The sequence below is a fragment of the Colias croceus genome, chromosome 15 (assembly GCF_905220415.1).
Source record: "Colias croceus chromosome 15, ilColCroc2.1".
Lineage (NCBI taxonomy): Eukaryota > Metazoa > Arthropoda > Insecta > Lepidoptera > Pieridae > Colias > Colias croceus.
In genome coordinates this window covers 1316141-1340040 of record NC_059551.1, presented here as the reverse complement: position 1 = coordinate 1340040, position 23900 = coordinate 1316141, and the positions used below count along the sequence as shown (strand labels likewise).

The 23900-nt window shown below is 33.0% G+C and overlaps 1 protein-coding gene across 6 annotated transcripts in view; it reads right to left on the bottom strand.

Moving 5' to 3' along the window:
• Positions 1 to 5414: 5414 nt before the first annotated feature.
• The window catches only part of LOC123697819 (Ig-like and fibronectin type-III domain-containing protein 2), a 159502-nt gene continuing 141016 nt past the window's right edge, over positions 5415 to 23900 (bottom strand). For 4 of the 6 annotated variants that reach the window (XM_045644373.1, XM_045644376.1, XM_045644375.1 and 1 more), the window contains 14 exons: positions 23202 to 23337; positions 22081 to 22216; positions 19707 to 19908; positions 17644 to 17749; positions 16183 to 16323; positions 15401 to 15579; positions 13901 to 14065; positions 11596 to 11719; positions 10553 to 10754; positions 9436 to 9608; positions 8460 to 8632; positions 7718 to 7801; positions 7265 to 7449; positions 5415 to 6762 (listed from right to left, as the gene is read on the bottom strand). In XM_045644373.1, coding sequence (XP_045500329.1) covers positions 6753 to 6762; positions 7265 to 7449; positions 7718 to 7801; positions 8460 to 8632; positions 9436 to 9608; positions 10553 to 10754; positions 11596 to 11719; positions 13901 to 14065; positions 15401 to 15579; positions 16183 to 16323; positions 17644 to 17749; positions 19707 to 19908; positions 22081 to 22216; positions 23202 to 23337 — 2016 coding nt within the window. In that variant the 3' untranslated portion in view covers positions 5415 to 6752. Of the gene's footprint in view, positions 6763 to 7260; positions 7450 to 7717; positions 7802 to 8459; positions 8633 to 9435; positions 9609 to 10552; positions 10755 to 11595; positions 11720 to 13900; positions 14066 to 15400; positions 15580 to 16182; positions 16324 to 17643; positions 17750 to 19706; positions 19909 to 22080; positions 22217 to 23201; positions 23338 to 23900 lie in introns of those variants that run through there. The other 2 variants (XM_045644377.1, XM_045644378.1) reach the window with 1 other exon arrangement.

The following is a 23900-nucleotide window of genomic DNA, read 5'->3' as shown; positions in this document are numbered from 1 at the left end:
ACACGTCGTTTTTTGTTATTTTTTCTCACTGTAGCACAGAATACATAATACTTAGTAGCTAAACGCTACAGAACGGACACTCTCCGCCTCCCGCCAAAATTAAACACTTACCTCACCCCGCACGATCAGACATGTTATGGTACCCATTTCCCCGCAAGGACGATACCAACGACGTCTTTAGACGAAACGCAACGAAGATTGACAACATTAATCAAATTGACTTAAAGCAATTTTATTATTTTGGATTTGTGATTATCGTTTTTCGTAGAAAATGGTTAGATATTGTGCTGTTTACGGATGTTTTTCATCAGAAAAACGCGAATTTTTTTTTACGCTAGTCACAAATGTGCCAACCATAAAGAGTTTACACACACATTTGCAGTCTCTACAGTGTGACTGTCAAAACTATAATTTTGTATGGAGTGTCCGGGGTGTGACTGTAGGTTAATTTTCATAAAGCTTAACATATCATAAAACATACGTCACATCCAGTTACTCTTATCTGTGTCAAATTTATAACAATAAACATGGTGACATGTGAACCTTACAATAAAATACACAGTCCTATTTATTACGCGTTCAATTCTGGAGTTAAAATAAACAACGATTACGTAAATAAGAATATATTTAAGTGTTGATGATTATTGATAGTATACAGGCTTTTAAAAGATGTATGACTGGGTCACAAAAATAAAAGAGAGATTTTTTGTAGCTTTGATTTCGTTTTATTTATATAAAACTAGATGTGTTCCGCGGTTTCACCCGCATCGCTCCGCTCCTGTCGATCTTAGCGTGACGATACATAACCTATAACCCTTACACTATAAATGGGCTATATAACACCGAAAGAATTTTTCAAATCGGACCAGTAGTTCCTGAGATTAGCGCATTAAAACATACAAACTCTTCAGCTTTATAATATTAGTATAGATAACAAGGTGACCTATGACAACTAAAAAAGTTTCACCTTCACGAATAAGTCTGTTGTTTTTTCGTCTAATAATTATTCATAGAAATTATCATAGTGTTCATTGAAGCGAAAATATTTCTTATTACTTAGTCTTATAAGATAGCTCTATTTCACATATTAATAAAAAAAATTGTATAAACAAGCATATAAACTACTAGCTGCGCTCTGCGGTTTCACCCGCGTGTATCCGCTTCTGTTGGTCTTAGCGTGATGATATACAGCCTTCCTCGATAAATAGGCTATCCAACACCGAAATAATTTTTGAAATCGGTCCAATTTTTCTGGAGATTAGCGCGTTCAATGAAACAAACTCTTCAGCTTTATAATATTGGTATTGATAATAATATATTAATCTGTAAGTAATAATTAGAAGTCCTTAGCAATTTCTTCAAATACAGATATATCATTAAACTTCGTAAATTACAAAACCAATCAGCACTGAGCACAATACCCAACAAAATTCAGGAACTAATATGCCCCAGAGTCTTTTATCGAACCCTTTGAGACTAAGCAAACGTTAGCACAATCAAAGAGTTTGTTTTAGCACAAAACAAGCTTTGTTCCCTGTCTTTGATCCACAAGCATCGAATGTTTGATGTTAAGATCGCTTTAGGCTCTGTCCCTATGTATTCTTAAATCTTTAAAACTACGCAACGGATTTTGGATCGGTTTTTTAATAGATATAGTGATTCTTGAAGAAGGTTTTAGTATATAATTTATTAGTTTTTAGACAGAGCGGGCGAAGCCGCGGGCGGGAAGGTAGTTTTAATTAAGTTTCAACTATCTACCATGGTTCATTCAAATTTACGTTGGTCAATATTGAATCGGACTTTATACGGGGATCAGATTTCGTGTTTGTGTTAAACTGTTGGTTTTGATTAATTTCTATTTCCTATGATGTGTAAATGTAATGAGTGTTATTTTCAATGTGTGATCGATGTTCTAGGGAAATTAATTATGTTTAATTTTGGTTATATTGTGCTTTTATTTTGATGATATTATACTCTCGTCCGGTTAATTATATTTGGGTTTGTTAATGTGATTATCTTAATATTTTTGTAATATACATAAATGTTTAATTAAACAGAGAATAAAATAATCATAAACAAATTGTTTTAAAAAAGTTTTAAAATATGTATCTAGGTATACGTGCTTTCTTTTAAAAAACCAATCAACAACACTGTGCAAAACTTAGGAACTAATTTGCCCCAGTCTTTTATCGAATCCTTTGAGACTAAGAAATAACTAGAAAGGTTTTGTACTGGTACTTCTTCGTGGTATGGTTAACTGATGTTGAATGTTTCCTATAACCAAATGATAGTTATTTATCGTGCTAGTTGTTCACTGTCAAGCGTAATAATATTATGTGAACGAACACATTAAAGTTTTTGTATAAATAGAGCTCATTTTGAAGTATTACAGAAGCTTTAACATTTTATATGACACAGTATGTACCTAACAATGATCGATGGTATGAAATCTCTGTTTAACCATACATGTAGGGATATAAAAATGACATTAGATCAGGTGCGCTAAATGGCTTTTTCTTACAAATTCCGAACATAAATCATTCGCAAAAAATATAGCAACCGCTATTTTTGCTGAAAAAATGATTGGATTTTTAGTGCATATGTATTCAGATTCATTTGTACTTTTCAAAGTGGTGGAAAGATTTCTTTTGACCCGAAATGAATTGGTTTGTGTTTCCGTTTCCTATAATATTTTCTTCTACTTAGTATACACAAAGTACAAGTCAAAGTTAGGGCCATTTCCTCAGCCTATGGTAATAAGCCTCATCCTAAATTAATAATGTACAGTTTACATGTTCGAAAGTTTACCTCAGTGTATTTACATTGAAGTAAACTATTACGGGACTTTACGGGATTAATGCCACTATTATTGTAATAATTCCTCTCATTAAAGCACTGCATTCAATGTTTGTTTTATCTTGAGCTGAGTCAGGTCGTGTGTCGTACTATGTAAAATGTTTTAGGACAAAATAACGTATTATTTAGAAGTCTAGGTTAAAAGGATTTCTAGGTTTTGCCTGGAAGAGGTCTCTTATGTGCGCTAAAACCTTTTTCAGACGCTTTTGGGAAAGTAAACTTTAGTCGTTCAATACCTGGTGAAATCCTTTGAAGTTTTTTTATGTATTTTCTTGATGTATTGTTGATACTCAGTTAAGTAGTATGTTCAATAATGCAGTACGTATTTGTTTTTTCCATAAATATTCTACGTGTAATTTTATTCAATTGTGTTTAATATTTTTAACCTTTTGACCGCCAGAGCAAAAACGCATCGCCGTGCCCTCCACGCCAAGCCACAAATTCAATGAGATAACCTTGAAAATAGTAGGGAGTCCAAAATGTTATCGATAAACATAATAATTCATGTCTGAATATTTGAATAAACAGCTTATAACACAAAAATAATATTCATTTAACCTCATCTCCTACTGTAAAAACTTAAGACCACATTTATAGCAACTATCAACAAAAAAAATCAACCTTTTGAGATACAAAAATACATATAAAATTGCAGCAAGTTACAGCACTATTCTCTATCAGTTACGCCCCATTGGCATGATTGGCATGTATACATGCCAATGGCGCGGGCAACCATCCTTTTTTTTATAATCTCTCGCTTCTGATTAGGGATGTGTAGCTGTATATTATTATAACTTATCGAGTTTATTTATTAAGTTTATATGAACTATAGGTATTATTGTGGAGTGTTTATTTGTAAATATCAAAACAACTATTACCTTTAAATAAAGGGAATTGCATTAAAACTACATATTATTTATTTTCCAATCATTTGGTTTAATACTTGAGTTATTACAAATACTAATTATATGTAGGTACCTATTTAGGTCAATTACCATATTTTGATATGACATAGCGACAATTTGTATCATAAGAATATTCTAATAAAGGCACTGATTAGACTTATTAGGTAATAAATTTTGAAAACTGCTAAATAGGTAAGTACCTACAGATTTTTAGAGATATTTATACATTTTGGACCTAAGCGAATTTTTATCATTACATGGACAATAAATATTATGCTAGAACGCATACATTGTGTTTGTGACGATAAAATAAAAAATAATAAAAAATCAACAATTGTATATAATCATTATGTTCATTAACAGCCTTGTATTTACCTACCTATCTATATAATTATTATGCTCATTAATAGCCTTGTACTTATTTGATTATAATATTGGTAGATACCTTCTCGATAAAATATTTTTACAACTTTCCGCACTTAACAACACGGCACGCGCTTACGACGTCACCAGTCCGACATCTATTCATGTCAATGGCGCAGAAGGGATTGCATATCGATACTGTGCTAGGGATGCGCATGATTGGCGAAAAGGAAAATATTCAAATCAACAATATCCACAATATAGACAATATGGTATTATACCAAAGAATGTAGTATTTACCTTTTTTCTTCAGCTTATATATTTTTTTTGTAGTTATTACAAAAATTAAGCGAATTAGAGTAATTTCGCTGAAATTTTAATGAAGTTACTTGAATATTACACTACATCACTAGTAGGCACGTATACATGTCATTGGCGCGAGAGAACATGCTGTTTTAGCCATTAATTAAGTTATTTTTTGTCATCAAATATTTGAATAACTACTTGGCAATTTTGTTTACTGTGTATATTTATGTAATAACTGGGGATTCAGTTCATAAACTGTATAAATAAAACACGTAAAAGTAAAGGTTTAATATGTTTATTTTGTATTTATCTATGATCTGTTTCTTGGCATGTATAGGTGTCGTTGGCGCACAGGGCACGATTGCGCATGACATCTATCTAGATGTCATTGGCGTTCAAAAGGTTAAATAAGTTGATTATTCTTATTTATTTTTTTAAATAACATAATCAGATTCCTATAGACTTTCTTAAATTGGAAGGAAGTTTCCAACAGATCGTGGTTAATGGGTTTGATTTCTGGCGGATGTTACGGTTGTGAAAAATTCGGTTTGTAATCGCCAGTTGTGTATAGCTAGTGTATTATTCCCAGTGCATTAGAGCATCAATAAATGTGTAAAATTTATCTTGTATATTTGGTAGACAGGTAAATGACAGGCGAGACAGACGCCTGTCCAGACAAACCATATTTTCTAAGCTAATGCTATTACTCAAAAATATTACCTAATATTTAGATCTTATATAATATATCATATTTACCAGACTGCGAAAGAAGGAGGGTTATGTTTAAGAGTGTATGTATGTTTATTTATTTAGCAGCCCAAATCGCTGGACGCGGATTTTGACTTATGAAGAGTCTTAGCAATCATCAGAGTAGGCGTAGTAGGCTATATGAATCAGCGGGTTTTTTGTTTTCATAATAATAATAATTCTTGTATAAAGTAGGGTTTGGGTTAGTAAGGACGCGGTAAAATAAAAACACACAAGTAATAATTTATATTTTTTATTATTATTTACAAATCTAATCACATCGGTCTTTCTTACCTAAATAATGGTTCCAGTAAAAGTTTTAGAGACAGAAATATAATATATATATATATTTGAATGTATCCCGCGTTTTTATGAATCTAAAACTTTTGCTAGATCGTACAAGAATTGTCTAATATTATACACTAATAATCACAATCTTTGTCTGAGAAAACACAAAAAAAGATTACGCTGCGTATGCGCAAAATATAAAATACAAAAAAAAAAATACAAAGTATGTTTGAAAGTTTGAAAACAAAATATTTTTAGCAGTTCATTTAAAATCATAACATATCAAATTTTAAGAAGAAAATATATTATTATGTAACAACATTTTTTTTCTAAAACGTTTTGACAATTTTATATTTAACGCATACGCAGCGGGTGAAAACTCAGTATAAAGAAACAGGGTAACTATCAATGAAAATAGAGAAAAATTATCTTAAAATAAATTCATTTTAGAACAAAACAATATTCAAGTACACCCGTTTCGTACTAATGCTACATTCTACGGAATGTATTTACAATATTCGATCGATAACAGGCCGATAATCACTAATATATAATATATACGTAATTTTACATTTATACTACTATAATATTATATTGTTCGAAGGCACATTTTTTAAAGAACGATCTAATATATATTTTTACAACATATCTACATTTTTTGTAACGGCCTCTTCACACTTATTCGCGTTGGAATGTTTGGGGTAACAGTGTGAAACGGCCCTTGTGAAGGTCAGTATAAGTTATTTTGTATTTGCAATAAGTTGCAACTATTGCTTTAATGTTTCGTATTTACTATATTCGCTTATGTAAAAGAAAGATAATATTTAAGTATATAGACATCTTATTTTTGGTTTTAATCACATTAACTATGGAAAATATATTGCATTTCTATTTACTAAGCTCCGCTCGTACCGCGCTGTTATTTATTACAAAATAAATTTCATTAAAAATTTGAGGACAATTAACAATAAATTCTAAGTTTCCAAAAGTTTAAAACTACAAAAGACAGCAGACACTGCATCATTATAATATTCAATACTACATAATTTTGACCTCATTGTAACGAAAAAATTGAATCCTTCCATCTACCCTCAATTTTGTCAATCACAAAATGCTGCGACAGTTTTATCACACCAAAACGTCTGAATAGTTACACGACTGTGACGTAGCAGTGACGTCATGCGGCGAGGCTATATAAGCCCGCGCTCGGGCGGGCGCCGCTCAGTGCTCCGGCGCGACGCGCGCCGACAGCCGCGGCGAGCGGAGCGGCGAGCGGCGCGCCGAGGGCTATTTCAGTCTTTGGGAAAAGAAGAATTATTAATTAATTAGGCACACAAAATTACCAAAACATTAATGACTACTAGCTTTCCGCTCTCGTATTTAAAGAAAAATAAAACCTATCTATTTTTATTTCCGTGGGTTTTCCGGGATAATAAATTATCTCTTTTTATTTCTAAGTACTCAAACTACATAAATCTGTACCAAATTTTAACCAAATCGTTTCAGTTGTTTAGACGTGAAGAAGAGACAAATAGACAGAGTTACTTTCAAATTTATAATATCAAATATGTATCAGTTTTATTAGAAAATAGCAAGAATAAAAAATTTTAAATGAAGAATGCAATGCATATTATTGGCGGCTGGCAACCAGAGTACCTACCAAACAACAAAGGCATTAGCAGACAGTGTCTCTTTCTCTTATTCGTTTTGAAAGGAAAAACGATTTAAAGTGTGTATTTAGTGGTGTTTAAGATTAGTATTAATTATTAAATAGGTAGTTATTATTTAAGTCAAGTTACCTTTTAAACCCAGCCCCATCCTGTCCAAGCTTCAGCTCCTCATACAGCGTGGGGTCCACTTCCCTGGCGGCCGGTATCGCAGTACTGGGGTTCTGTAGCGTCTCCTGTCTCCAGGCTGTGCTGTTTGAGATGCTGTTTGCTACCCCGTTACCTCCATTTGCTGTGTTACCGTTTGGTACTGTACCCTGAACAAAATATAGTTTGGAATGATACATATCTAGAAAATATGTTTATATTGAGAATTATATTATGACTAGCTGCACTTCGCGGTTTCACCCGTATGGCTCCACTCCTGTTGGTCTTAGCGTCATGATAATATATAGCCTGCCTTCCTCGATAAATGGGCTATCTTACACCAAAATATTTTTTTAAATCGGGCCAGTAGTTCCTGAGATTAGCGCGTTCAAACAAACAAACAAAACTCTTCAGCTTTATAATATTGGTATAACTTACGTTTACAACGGTATCTGGATTTGGTTCTCTCAAATAACTGGGATTTTCAAATGCAACTCCTCCTTGAGCTTTGAGTCGCAGATTCTGGAATAATAGGAATGTTATAACATGAAAGTTCTCATCTTTGATATGGAAAATTAATTAGGAAAATATCAGTAAAAATATCTACATTAAATTTTACCTTTATCTTTTGAATGCTATAATAAATGTAATTACATCAGAATAATTTGAGCATTTTAAGTTACATTTTTAGTTAATAAGTGAAATAATACAAAGTTCGCGTTTTACCAGCATCGTACATGTCCTTTATTTTTATGGTTGCCTTTGCCATTACTTAAAGCAATAATGCCACCTATTGTGGCATTACTTACTGTTCATGCTTTCTACGATAAATTATATATGTTTTTATTAATGGTACTGTACAATAAAGTGTCATAAATAAATAAATAAAAATGTGTGCGTGTACTATAAGTGTACACACGTAAGAAGTGAAACTTCTTTATGACCTTATTTTTCAAAAAAATAATTAATATGCAACTTTACAAAAATACGTCGAATCACGCGTGGTAGGGATAAGAAAAAGATGACTCGTAACAGAAAAATGTCACGCGTAACGAAAAAATGTTACACTAGATTTTTTTCCAACCCCGATAAAGAAGTTTCACTTCAAAAAATAGTATTTAGTAAACAACTTTAAAAAAAAAAACCACTCAAAAAAGAAGTAATCTTTCCACCATGTTACCTTCCGATGTCTATAATACAGTCCAGCAGCGAGCAGTATAGCAGCCACAAGTATACAAGCCACGGCCCCGCCGACAGCAGACGCGGTGTTGGAGCCAGAGCCTGGTGCTGCAGAGGCTCCGGGCTCTTGGCCCGCGGTTGTGAACATTATGGACTGGCTGAGGGATGATGTTCCTGTTGATAATAGACTTTAAGTCACGAGTAGGTAGCGCATAGCTGTATACCTATTTCGAAATTCGTGTATAATCCATACTAATATTATAAATGCGAAAGTAACTCTGTCTGTCTGTCTGTCTGTTACTCAATCACGCCTAAACTACTGAACCAATTTGCATGAAATTTGGTATGGAGATATTTTGATACCCAAGAAAGGACATAGGCTACCTTTTATTGCGAAATATGTACCACGGGCGAAGCCGGGGCGGACCACTAGTATGTATATAAAGTCCAGAAGTAAAGAGATTGACATTAGGGAGGAGGATGTCAAATAGCGCGCTTTCGACACAATAAGTAAAACGTTATTATGCAACGCTGTACTACTAAATAGGTTCAGGTTAAGAAGCTTGAAAAACAGTAAAATATAGAGGTGTCAATTAAGTCTACTATCGAGAAATAATATTTGACAAAGAGAGAATTAAGGTTTAAAAAGCATGTAAACAAAATATTTTCAAATGGTTTTTATTGTCTTATATCTTCAACTAGCTTTCCGCCCGCGGCTTCGCCCGCTTTGTCTAAAACCTAATAAATTATATATACTAAAACCTTCCTCTTGAATCACTTTAAAAAAAACGCATCAAAATCCGTTGCGTAGTTCTAAAGATTTAAGCATACAAAGGGACATAAGGACAGAAAAAGTGACTTTGTTTTATACTATATAGTGATATCTTCAATTAAAGCGTTATATAAACTATCTGAATTAAATGTTGGATTATGTGAGGTTGTATTTTTAACTTCTCTCTTCAAATTTAGATACTCACCAACATCATTAGCAGCCTTAACCACGCATTCATACCGCACATCATCTTGTAAGCCAGTTAAAACAACGCTGGTCTCACTGGTGTCCAGTTTCTCTGGCACTTTGGCCCCATATGCCCGCCAGAACACCCTGTATAGGTATACTGTTTGCGGGTTCTTTACTGGAGCATCCCAACTGAAAAATGTTTGGTATTAGTAATCGTCCAGATTTTAGAGGCTGTAAAAATATCACAAATGTTTAAAGATTTAGGCATTTTAGGCTTTCCCTTTGCAGAAGAAAGTCAAATTTAGTAGTAAGATGTAATTTCGTTCTGAACAATTGATAACAATGGTAACTGGTTTATGATGGGGCCTCAAACTTTCAGCTTCATTAGTAAATTGAGGTCATGTATCGAACAATTAAATGCTGGGAAGAACCGTTTTAGACAACCTTGGTTGAAACTGGAATAGAATTATAATCATAACAAGACTACTAGTTTCCCATTAAATTTTTGGCACCAAATTGAGTGTTGAAATGATACAATTTATAGTCTTCACTTCTTCGGAGCAATACCTATTACTAATATGATTTTCCTCTACAATTTTTAAGCTATGCATATATATGCTATCGCGGGCCTTGAGCGCGGGAACCGAATCCAGAAATTCCGTAACGAAAAAACCTCACGCTCCCCACTCCGACGGGCGGAGGTGTGGCTTGAAAGCATAGCACGCAATAGCTTTACCGTGGCAGTCCCCGAGTGCCACACGTCTTTTTTTATTTTTTTTAAGTCAAATTTATTTATTATTAAACATACATACATACAACTACAATTACAATTTATTACAATATACAATTAATATTCATGTAAAAGTATATAAATAAAAAAGGCTACTAAAACAATTTATACAAGCCAATGTTTCCCTAGCTAGGTTACTGGGCAACCTGTGTTTAGGAGAAACAGTTTGCCTCTAAAATAAATTCAGCAAGTACTTAATTATAAATTAAAATTGGTTATAATAGAGAGTAAGAGAAAAAAAATATGTATAAATTTAAGGTGTATAAGAGACAAAAGATCAATTCTTTGGATGTTAATCAGGGGACTTAAAACTCATACTGTGTCTGTGTCCCTATTATCTCACCTCAACAAAACAGCATGTGGCGTAGGCGCGACATGTGCCTTCAAGTTCCGTGGCGGCCCCGGGAGCTTCGCCCCCGCGTCCCTGAAGCAGGCGAGCGCCCGTCTCGCGTGCTGCAGCGCGCACGTGCGGGACACCGGCCCGCCGCGACACAGCTCGAGGCAGTTGCGGGGCACGCCCCATGATGCGCAACAACCGCGGTGGTCTGTGTCAGGGAAGTTTCTTTGGTACTTTGTTGGTGACCAGTTAAAAAGTGCGAATAAAATATGATCCAGTCAGTTGAGCAAAATAATAATGGAATTAACTATAGTTGTAAAATGTAAAATATTTTCAAATTAATTATGCGATTGATGTTTTATAGATAGTGCCATGAAATATATCATTAAGGCGCATGTTACACGTAAAGTATTTACTATGTACCGCCACAGAATACATAATAGTAGTGGTACCGCACTGATGGATGTCAATATTTTAACCAATGGATTTCTAGATATCTTGATACCATATTAATAACGACTATCAATAAAAACTGAACTGACGGATCAAAATACCGTGTATCATGCGCCTAAGATTTCGAGGCTTATTTCAAGGTTTAGGCTGGTTGCAGAGCTTGACCGACCGTCAGTGCGAACCGTCGGTCCTGACGATACGCATCAACAATGTGTATGATATGACACTAATGCGCATGACAATACGCGTGCGTATGGTCGGTCTAGCTATGAACGGTTTTATGAATTTCCATACATATGACAAGCGAGACTGACGTACGCACTAATGGTCGGTCAAGCTCTGCAACCAGCCTTAGGACGACAGAATTCGTATTATCGAATTAATATGAATGAGAATTATGCCCAAAAACAATAAAATACAATATTGTGTTTAGTAAAGTAAATCTATTGCAAACTACTCGGTCATATAGTGACATAGTTCAACAAATTGAAATTCAAAATTCCTAGATTGTAATGCATTATTCTATTATCGTAATTATTAAAAAACCACTTATATACCTACTGGATAACAAGAAAATACTACGAGTCATCATTTACCTGAGCCATCAGCAGCACACTTCATAAGTTTCTCGAAGTCATCCATGCATTCCGGTCGGTCCATTATATTGTCCATATCAAGGTGGAAGCTGCAGGCATCTATGCACGATGATGATACATTCATCTAAAGAAAATTTACAATTTAATAATTTTGCCAAAAAAGAGGATAAAGAAATAGTAAAAAACATTATAGTACAAGATTTGTTATCATTCAAACAAAATAAAAGACGTGTGGCACTCAGGGACTGCCGCGGTAAAGCTATTGCATAGCATGCCTTTAAGCCACACCTCCGAGCCCGTCGGAGTGGGGAGCGTGAGGTTTTTTCGTTACGGAATTTCTCGATTCAGTCCCCGCGCTCAAAGCCCGCGATAGAAGATATGCAATAGCTTAATAATAAGCATTATTGGTACTTTTGTTAACGCGAAAGACAAATAAAGTCTATTTAAACTGCAAATCGATCACGATTCTTTACTTTTATAATAATACCCGTAGAGCAACTCTTTAGCAGCTCAAATATTAATCTCTAATTCCTAGAAAACCCGAAATTCTGTGTTAAAATTTCCACGAATTCGGTTTCCACTTGGATTTATGACCTTTACCTAATTCAATGAGGCTTTTGATCCTTTCTACGCCTGAAGGTATGATCCTCGCTACTCTAATATATTATTACGTAATGAAAAATGCGTTTTTATAACGTATCAAAAATGTTCGTCCATCGCTTTTATAATATTAGTAAGATGAATAATAAAATACACGCTTGCAAATGAATACCTAACTAAACTCTTTTTCTCTTGCGTCATTGATTCGGCTCGTTTACAGCCCTTTGTATTTATAATCTGTAAAGGTTCACAGCATTGTGAAACATTTTCTTTTTGCAAATAACTTTTGTTATCGTTCCATTCTAACTTTAAGGTTCTAAATTTCGTATTCCTTACAGCTGATGTTAATGTATAGTCTTGAAATTAAGCTAAAGAGTTTCACGATTGTCGATTTGATAAATTATAAATACTTATTTATTTATGTTACGAATTCTCTGAGCAATGTGTTTAATCCTTAAGATATCAAATTTTGGATTTCTCATTTCTCCTTTGGTAAATTATTATTGGATTAAATGTAAATTATATCTTGAAGCTTAAATTTTAAAGCCTATTTCGTATAATAATCTATACATATAATAAATCTGTAGAAGGGTCAATTCTGTACATTGAAAATATTGAAAAAATAAATACGAGGGGGTGTTACTGGATCGATACCAAACCCAAATATGTGATTAAATAAATTTTTGTCTGTCTGTCTGTCTGACGTCTGTCTGTATGTGAAGGCATCACGTAAAAACTAACGGTTCGATTTCGATGAAACTTGGTATAATTATACCTTATTATCCTGGGCATAAAAAAGTATACTTTTTATCCCGGAAAAATACGTAGAAAAAAAATAATTCTTAATTTTTCTTAATTTTTCCGCGCGGACGGAGTCGCGGGCGGAAGCTAGTGAGTATTAAGGTTTTTAAATTACAATTTAAAACACTGCGTTTAATATATTTATTTGGATATAATATCCGAAACCTAGATGGAAGTAAACATAAACAAAATCCAAGTCTAAAACATTACTTTATAATACCATTAAAAGATTCACAACAAAATTCGTTTAACTTTTTCTCTAACTACCCGCCCGATGTCAATTTATAAACTGAAATAAGATTGACTCAGCGATAACAAGTTTTAGGTTCAGTAATGTTTCATCGAGACTTGTTTATGGGTCATTTATATAGAAAATACAAAATAAAACAGAGGCGTTAGTATTATCATTTATAATGTAAGCTTGGGCGGATCCATTTTTGTGATTTTGATTTATTCGATACATTTCCTCTCCCAATAAATTATACGTAATTAATTTTTAAAATTAAAAGATAGAGAAAATTAGTAAAATTTGAAACAATAAATTAAGGGATTAAAAAAAACTTCGAATTATTCTTCGAGCAATAAAAATTCAGCTTTTAGTGCACTACTACATATCATTTCAGTGGTCATTTTATAAAAGCCACGTAAGAATATATCATGCAGTCTGTATAATATTTTTAACCAAAAAAAATCTGTGTCTACACTCGTAAAAGTCAGATTTGTCGGAAGATCTTCCCACTAATCTGATGATTTTTACGAGTCTAAGATCTAAAATAAAATATTCCAACTTTAACAATATTTCTACCTATACTTAACCATCATAGATTTAAGATGCGTTTTCACTATGATACATATTTAAGACGCGTTTTCACCATCATATGACCTAAATATAACCTTTACATACCTGAGTACAACACTCCGTGACATTATGGTGTGCAGAACTACGCAATCGCACGGACACAGGCCGCAGCGTCTTGCCGAACGCGTTCTCCGCGTGACAGAAGTAATCACCTTCATCTGTTTCTGTGATCTTCTTTATTGTTAAACGCATTGTGTATTTTGTTGGTTCCTGTGGGAAAGATTTTATCAGGATGTAAACGATGATTTCGTTGTTTATGTCGAGATATTGAAGAGTGAAATATAATAATGTTTTAAATTTTTTCCGAGTATTTTTTATGTAAAATAATTTCATGAAATAATTTCAATTTGGATAATGTTAATAACAGTTATATATAACCTAGTATATAGTATAACCACTAGGTTACGCACTTTGAATACTAATTCAAAGTTACTGAACATACATTGAAGCTACGAATCAATTTTCGTAGAGGCTCTACGCATTGCATATTATGATTGGGTATATTTTACTACTCATGTCTTATAAATCAAAATATTGCTATAATAATATACTCTTTTATGATTAATATATTTTATTTTTTATCACGTTAGAATCGGGCTTCTGACTGATAACCTCAAATATTTACGTCTTATTTTATATTTAACAATATTAATAAACAACCTATAACTAACACATTCATTACTTAGACCATATAATACAAATAATATGTTAACATGAGTTTAAAATTAAATCGTTTTCATATTAAGCGTATATAAACAACGAGAAACGAGATAAACGCTTTCCCAGTAACTTAAAAGCGACGTATTTAATGAAATTCTTCCAGGAATATTGCAGAGATTGTGAATGCTTCAGAAAAGTTAATAGGTTAGTTAATTTAATTTTCTGCTTGAAATAAAGTTTATTCTACTGCGAAGATCAACAAACATCCAGGTATGCAATGTTATCAATTAAGTAACAGCTTTCAAGTTTATTAACGGATTGGAGGAATTATTTCGTTTGTAAATTTAATCTGAAAATATTTTTGAGTTTATTTCTTGTTAACGTTTTCGTATTATCGTTTTACAAATGTAAAACAGTTATTTTAATATGGAATTATAGTAGAATAAAGTGCAGTTTATTGATAATTAACATCTTAACGGGTACTTATTAAGTACATTCTTAATAGAAATATTATCGAAAAAAAATTGGTTGTCTGTAAAGTCGGTTTACTGACGATAGTTGAACGTGAAAACGTCCGATTGTGCTTCTTTGTCGCTCGTTCCGCGCTCTCGCTCGCACTTCAAGCCTTACATGGAACGCCTCAGATGAGTCAGAGCGAGGTAACGCCGCATGAGTCATGTTTTTTCGTACGTGCAGCCGGCTTTATCGAATTATAAGACGTTGTCACGTCAAAAAAAAGATTTTAAAACTCGAGAAAATAAAAGTATAAAAAAGCGTCGACTTGTACATATATTGTCCATGTCTCTTTTCGTAGCTTGTCATATTTATCTTATCTGAACGTCAAAATATACAGCGTATTCAACAAATAAAACTTAAAGTACTAACCTCAGGATCAGCTAACAGCTGTATACTATAATTGGGTCCATCTATAACCGGCGTCCTGCCGCTGGGGTCTCTCCAGAACGCTACAGTTGGTTTGGGCAACGCTTCCACACGACACTCGAGTATTACGGAGTCCCCGGCCGCGGCCATTGTTATACCAGAGGCTTGGATTGTTGGTACGTCTGTAGTAAAAGACGTATAAATATGTAGGTAAGGATGAATTTGAAGGTAGAAGGTACATTTATCACGTTTTTTTCATTGGTGTAAACAAGCTTTGGTAAACCAGTAAATAAATAAATAATTTAATATGTGTTAGGGTAAATTTGGGTGTATTTATTCGGATCTATAGTGTGATCAATAGGTGTGTGTAAAACAAGTAATCGAATGGAAAGTTTATAATGAATAAGGAGAAATGGGGGAAATTAAGCACCCTATAGTTGATTCAATAATTTGGTCCAATTAGTTTGTCAAATCTGGTAGTTTCGCCTGTAAAAAAATCCGGAAATTTAAAAAAAATAGTGATTTTTCAGATTTTGATGAGCTTCTACCACGTATCTTTTTCCCTTGAGCTGCCATTTGATAAGAAGCGTCCAAGTCAACCTATATTTTTGAAGCAAATTACTGGAATAATTGCACATTTATAGCTTTGTTAAGTACACAGAACACGCATTAATTATAAGAAGATGCATAAGGCCACCCAGTAAGGACTTGTTATATAAAATCTCAAATACATAATAGCATAATCACATCCAGACCTAAATAAAATGCTAATAACAAAAACTCACGCGATATATTGATCTTGCGTGACGCCTGCATCGGCGTTCCGTACCCGTTGTCCGCGTAGCACGACACTTGCGACATGTCGCGCGTCACGTTGTGGATTACGGTCACCATGTGACGGGTTACCTCTTGCCGGACCAGGCGGCCTGTGACGGGTTGAATTGGCAATTTTAATTGTTATTTATTTATATAATTAAATATTTTTGATAGATTAATTTGTTTAAATAGTGTAGGTAATTTGATTATGGTTTAAATACAAATAAACTTAGAACGAAGAACCATTATTACCGGTTTTCTGAATGTTATTTAAAAGTTGGTTAAGTTATAATTACTGTTAACGTAAGGAAAGCTTCCGTTTAATTATATGAATTTAATGGTAAAATATGAGTAATTTTTATATCACATTATTTTATGTTTTAATGTAAAGAAATAACTTAAAAATGTGAATATAATATGTAAGATGTTACAACGCATTGAATTGAATATATGAAAATATTTGAGTTATTCGATTTTATATTTACAAATTGGGTTTTTATTTCTTTAATTAAAAGCCTCGAGTTTAAAACCCTTATTAGTGAAGCAGATTACGATGGCAGTTTATTGTGTCAAAAACTTGAAGTAAAAGTAATTAAAACGCGTTTATTACAGTCGTGTTAATTATAATTATACATTTAAGAAACGCCGTGCGTCGTTTAATGAGACAATTGTTTACCGACAAAAAACGACATTGGAGCTTGTTATGAAATTCTACGTAAAATTTAAGATGTTTTAATAATTTATGAGAAATATTAAAACTTAATTTTATTAAATTTTGCACATTTAATGAAAAGTTTTATTCTACAAAAGATTTGCAAAAAATAAAAAAAATTGGTTGCCTGTAAAGTCGGTATACGGGCGAAAGTTTTACGTGACAACGACTTTTTATGTCTGTCTCTCTCGCTCTTAGGCGGGCTAACCATGCCCGAGTGGAAGGGACGCGTGCCTCTCACTCGCTCTCATTGTGAGCGCATAACGTGAGCGGAGCGTAACGCAGTTTCTTGAAGTGTCACCCGGCAAACCAATTTATAAGACGTTGTCACGTCAAAAGAGACAGTTTGAACTGTGACAAGTTTTCAAGCGTATCTAGGCGTAACATTTAACTGGCAATTTGTGTATCTCGTTTTCTTCATCAATTTTGAATAGCAATTTGTCTATTTTAGGTAAATTAAAGTAGACTACCTACCATATTCACTTACAAGAGCTGTTATATTACACTATATTACATGAAATTAATAATATGTTTTTGTTACGTCTTAATAATTTAGGACCAAAATAATCCCTGATTTGCAATGTGTTTCTTCCTACTATATGATACCTGTATAGAAGGTTCTCGAACGTCATTTTCCTACGATATAATTCTAGAACACCTTCAACATAAATTTAGCATTAAATTAAATTTTTGTATACAAATAAAAGTAATTTCTTACCAGAGATATAAAGCGATATAGTAGGTGTAGGTGTTCCCATCGCGATGCAGAGGATTGTCATGCTGGAGCCTTCCACCACCAGGTTCACGGGGTTTATTGTTGGCGGCTGGAATAAGTTGTAGGCTTAGATATTGGTTTTAAGAGGGATATCTGTCATATTTAATATGTTTTGTAGTGTTATTAACCTGCTTAAAAAAAAGAATTGTCAATTTGGTTGGTATAATTTATTTTATGCTTGTGATAATCCTAGAATTTGTATTATATCGCGCTAGACCTTATAGTAAACCGTGAAGTGATTGGAACTTTCATCAAAGTCGTGTAACCCGATCACTGACTGTGTGTTTAGAGTTTTCAGTTTGTTAATAGAAATAAGCTCCTAAACATCTTATTCTTTTACCAGCAGAAAATACACATAATTCCTGAGTGACAACTATATAGGATAATTTAATATTTAATTTTTGCTTCTATTCTTGTTGTCTGAAGACGGAACGAGTGGCTAGTAAAGAATTAATACGACAAATACATTAAAGAGCTTTCTATGCGATTACATTAATTCTATAAATTGTAAATGTTTAGTAATAATTGTAAAAGGAAGAAATAAATAATTTGAATTTGAATTTGAATAATTCTAGTATAAACGAAGTAATTAATTAACATTAAGGTATAGATTAAAACCGCTGACACGAGCCAATGAGCAATTATTTCATTAAAACTTCCGAGCTCATTATGGGCTGAGTTTTATCGCTAAAATTATTAATGGCACTCATTATGATATTAAACAATCTAACTTGGATAGTTAAAGATATTCTAAGCTAAAGTTTTTGGAGATAAATAATTGAGGTCAGAATCTTGTTAATAGCCAGGAAATGTTTTTAGGCAATCTATGTTTCCACAAGTGTCTGAGATACATAGCAGCGTAATTCTCTTGATAATATTGAATGGAATTACCAGTCAATATTGTAGTTTAACACTTATACCTGAATATTTTTCTACACACGTATTATTGAAGTGAAACTTCTTTATCGGGGTTGGAAAAAAAATTAGTGAAACATTTTTTCGTTACGCGTGACATTTTTCCGTTACGCGCCATCTTTTTCTTATCCCTAGTTCCCTACCACGCGTGATTCGACGTATTTCTGTAAAGTTGCTTATAGTAAATTATTTTTTGAAAAATAAGGTCCTAAAGAAGTTTCACTTCTTACGTGTGTACACTAGTACACGCACACATTTTTATTTTTATTATTATCAATTTATACTTGTAAAGTTTGAGATTACTAAAAATAGATAAATCCGAGACGGAATTAAAAACATCATAACAAGGTTTTATGTGGAAAATCACTGTGCACGTAATAATAATGATTGATGAATAATATCTTTGTACGAAAACAACGTAAGAGCGATCGATGGTGTTCCACGTGATACGCAAAATTTACAATGACGAGGTGAAAATTTCATTATCACCCCTCTAATTAGCTACCTTTATAAGTGTTGTCGTGATATTTATTATGTTATATAGGTTCAGTTATGTTTGTTTACGCAATGGTAATTAAAATATTAAATAACAAACATATATGTTATGATAAATTTGCACCTTTTAATTATTAATTAGTTATTTAGTAGTAACGTAGTTTATAGTTACTCTATATAAGTATGGCTAACTATGTTATGTATCATTAATATGTCTTTGTTAAAGTCACTTTCAGGTAAAAATTCTATAATTTCTATTGATTTCGCTATACCACATCCATTCATACTTTCCGTTTGATTATAGTCCGAGTTTTTATTGCATTATCAGAGTTTGACTTTGTAAAGACGTCTATCTCTGGTAGTAGTAATGTAATCAAATCACGTAGGTATATACATTTACTTCAACAAACGCAGGATAAGCCGGATCTGTCCAGGCCAATAAAGTCTCTGAAGGTAGAGAGTCTTCAGCTACCGCATGTGCCTTCACCCATACTACGTATTGCATATTTAACCTGAGCTAGTTACCTATTACTACCTACATCTAGTTACCTATTACTAACTACACCTAGCCACCTACTTCTATTTATAGTACTTACTTCAACAAAGGCTGGATAAGCAGGATCTGTCCAGGCCAATAAAGTCTCTGAAGGTAGCGAGTCCCCAGCTACCGCATGTGCCTTCACCCAGACCACATATTGTGTGTTGGGGCTGAGCTTCTCCAGGGTATGTCCTGGTACAGACGTGGATATCTTGGTCACGTTGCTCGTACCGAGTTGGGCGGGTGATTTGTAGAATAATCTAGAAATAATAATTAGGTGTGAAGTAACCTTGTTAGATATGAGGATATATTTAATTTTTTTGTAAATAGACAATAGGTAAATAATTAGGATAACTAAGTTTTCTTTAAATAATGGACTTATAGTAATGGAAGAAGGCAAAAACTTCTAATTTCCGATAGCCAAGCCCACAGATGTTCACAGATCACACAAGATCACAGATTCGTAGCTGACTTCACATTAAATGTAGGTATACGTATTATTAGCCATAAGGATGCTAAGAAACTATATTTTTGTTTAGGATAAGGGATATTTCAGTCAATTATGTATTTTTGTTATATTCTCTTTAATTTATTCTCAAATATCAATTATTTTTCACTTATTAATTATTATGGTTATAAAAAAGTAATAATCAGCATGAATTTACATAGAATTCCAGTCGTAAATGAGCCGTGACTCAAATTAATGTCATTCACAAATGTAATATTAGTTTATATAGCAAACTTGAACTAGTTATGTTTAATGTAATTACGATGCACTACACTTAAATGCCCTCGAGATTATACTTGAATCGTGTATAATGAAGATGTACGATATTAACCACATTTACCTTACGTAAATTAAGAGCAAATTCTGTCCTATATAAGCTGTTGTGACTTGTGACACAGAGTTAAGTATTTTATGATACCAGAACAAACTTTAACAAAATATTTATTTACGCGTACGTTAGAAATAGAGCAGGCTCCAAGGAGATGTTCGTTTGCAAAAATAGCGGACCTAAATCTGACTTCTGATATATATTGTATAGATCCCAGTAATCCTATAGACAGATGTTGCCAACCAGTTTTGTGGTCCCCCTCTCCCCACCCCGGTAATTAAATATGGCATACAAAGAAAAAAATAAAAATTTCCAAAACATGTCGTGTGTGGTATCAATGAAAGAGCTTATTGAGTAGATCACGAATATATAGCATACTATAACATTTCTTACACTTTCTCTAAGATTTTTTAGAAAATTTACGAAAATGCTCCATTTTTGAGTTAACTTTAAACTACTATAGATTGAAAACTCATGAATATATTTTTTAAATTATTATTTTAAATAATTAACAATAGTCCATTGATTACGATTCAATAGTTTGTTATAAGTGAGCTATATGTATGTGGTGGATTTGATGACCCCACAAAATGTTTTAAGTTGCAAGGCGCAACTTTCACTGAAGTTACCGATTTGAAATCTAATCACACAGAGGCTGATTCAAGAATGTTCTGCCATATTGCAGAGATAATTATTCTAAGCCCTGACACCGATATTTTTGTATTAGGCCTTTATTTCTGGCATAAACTTGAAAATATATTCGCCATCTTTGAATGCTCCCCCCACTCCCCTATGCAACTATTTCACTGTACGAACTATTGAATCGTAAACAATGGACTATTGTTAATCATTTAAAATAAGAATTAAAAAAATATATCATGAGTTTTCAATCTATAGTGGTTTAAAGTTAACTCAAAAATGGAGCATTTTCGTAAATTTTCTAAAAAATCTTAGAGAAAGTGTAAGAAATGTTATAGTATGCTATATATTCGTGATCTACTCAATAAGCTCTTTCTTTGATACCACACACGGCATGTTTTGGAAATTTTTATTTTTTTCTTTGTATGCCATATTTAATTACTGGGTTGGGGGGAGGGGGACCACAAAACTGGTTGGCAACATCTGTCTATAGGATGTCTGGGATCTATACAATATATATCAGAAGTCAGATTTAGGTCCGCTATTTTTGCAAACGAAACTCCACTGAGAGTCCGGTCTAAAATTGAGATAATAAATTTTCTTTTTAGAAAATTATGAAATTAAAACATGTGTTACAATCAGACTCTAAATATAAAAAAAAAAATATTCTAAAATGTGTAAAAATATACGTATAGGTGATTTGAAAACAAACTCTAAGTTAGTTTATGAAATGATAATTACATATAAGTGATATTTAAGTGTAAGTGATACTTACGTCTAAGTGCAAACGTATGAGTCATACTTACGTGTAATAAATACTTACGTTTAAGTTCTACTTACGTGTAAATGACACTTACACATGTGCTACTCACTTAAAAGTGATACCTACTTATATGTGTGCTATTTACGTGTAAGTTAAACTGACACATTTGCTACTCACTTATAAGTTCTACTTACGTATAAGTGATCTTCTCATCAGGCTGCGAGAACTGTGGTGGTTGCCAGGTCAGTGAGAGCCAGGTCGCCGAGTGGGAGGAGACCGACAGTGAGTGGGGGGGAGACGGAATACCAGATACTTCCTTGTTTTCTATGTCTGGAGGAAAAATTATCTTTCAGGTGTTTTGGTCAATAAATTCGTGTACTAATTCTACGTTTTAATTCCGTAATAAAATGTACCTCTATAACAAACTACGAAACAGAAACCATCAACGTTATAAAAAAAAGTGTGCGTGTACTAGTGTACACACGTAAGAAGTGAAACTTCTTTATGACCTTATTTTTCGAAAAATAATTTACTATATGCAACTTTACAGAAATACGTCGACTCACACGTGGTAGGGATAAGAAAAAGATGGCGCGTAATGGAAAAATGTCACGCGTAACCAAAAAATGTTACACTAATTTTTTTTTCCAACCCCGATAAAGAAGTTTCACTTCAAAAAAATTTTTTTTTAATGCTTGAGTTATTTCTACTAAGTTCTGATGAGAGATGAGAGACATGTGTCGATTTAGACGCTGAAGTTCACTGGCTAAATATAGAAATACATATTAAAAAAAAATCAACGGCAGTCTTTGATAAATATGCCAAAATTAGATAGAAATAAATTACAATGGTAAATAAACTGAAAATTATCGTTATGAAAATTTTTGTAAAAGCGAAATTACGGAGTTTAATAAAAAGGTAAATAATGAACGAAACGGGAATAAAGAATAAACGAACGTGCTACGTAGCAGTTGTTAGTTAATTTTGGTCTTGTTAATTTTAGTCTTCATTTTATTTTCTTGTTATCTTCATAAAATATTTAAATGATATGCAGATTACAATTGACAGTAAAGGTCATTGCAGAGCAGAAATAAATCGGCAATAATTTCAAGATCAAAAAATTATCGAGTCTTAATTTAAGGAATACCAGTTTCTGGGTAATTGTTATGTTAACGTTAATTGAAGTTCATTTACAAAGAAATACGCATAACTCTCAAGATATACATATATTGCAGTTTTTAAAGAAGCCCGAAAATCATGTAAGCGCATTATAATTGTCTGACATTTTGTTGGTTGTTGCAGTTTTTGATCTTACCTTCAGTAATATTAAGCAGTAGCATACTGGATGGTAGAGAAGTTCCATGTTCATTAGCAGCTACCACGAATACGTGGTACGTACTGTTCACGTCCAGGCCTTCTAGACGTGCCATGGTTTGGGTCACGTTCATTTTCTGATGGAATTATATTTTTTAGAAGATAAGATATTTCAGGTACCTATTTATCAAATTTTATTTTGAAAAAATGTAAGAAAAATGCTGGAATTTTTTTTATAGAAAACTACCCTTGAAAGTTAAAACAGTCATGTTATTTGTTGTTACTATGATATTAACGTTTTCCAGAATATTCCATTTCGACAAAAAATATTCTGTTCAATCAGTATCAAGTTAATTTTTTCCGATAGTACTTTATTTATCAAGTGCTACAGTACACTACAAATGAAATTGAAACATTTTCTTAATTAAAACATCGAAAAGATTAAACTTCCAACATTCCACTCGAAGCATCAACAGCATCAATCGAGATTGTAATATAGACGCGTCAGAGTATTCAAAGCTCGAAATTTTGTACGAATGAAATTCTCACAATAGTCCACGAAACAATGGTCAGACGAATGTTGCGAAAACGAAAAAAACCCAGATCTATTCTAGAAATTTCCAGCTTATATTTCCATTGTGGAGACTTATTGTCCGTCTAGATTGAATCGCTCTGATCACGGAGCACAGACTTCTAATAC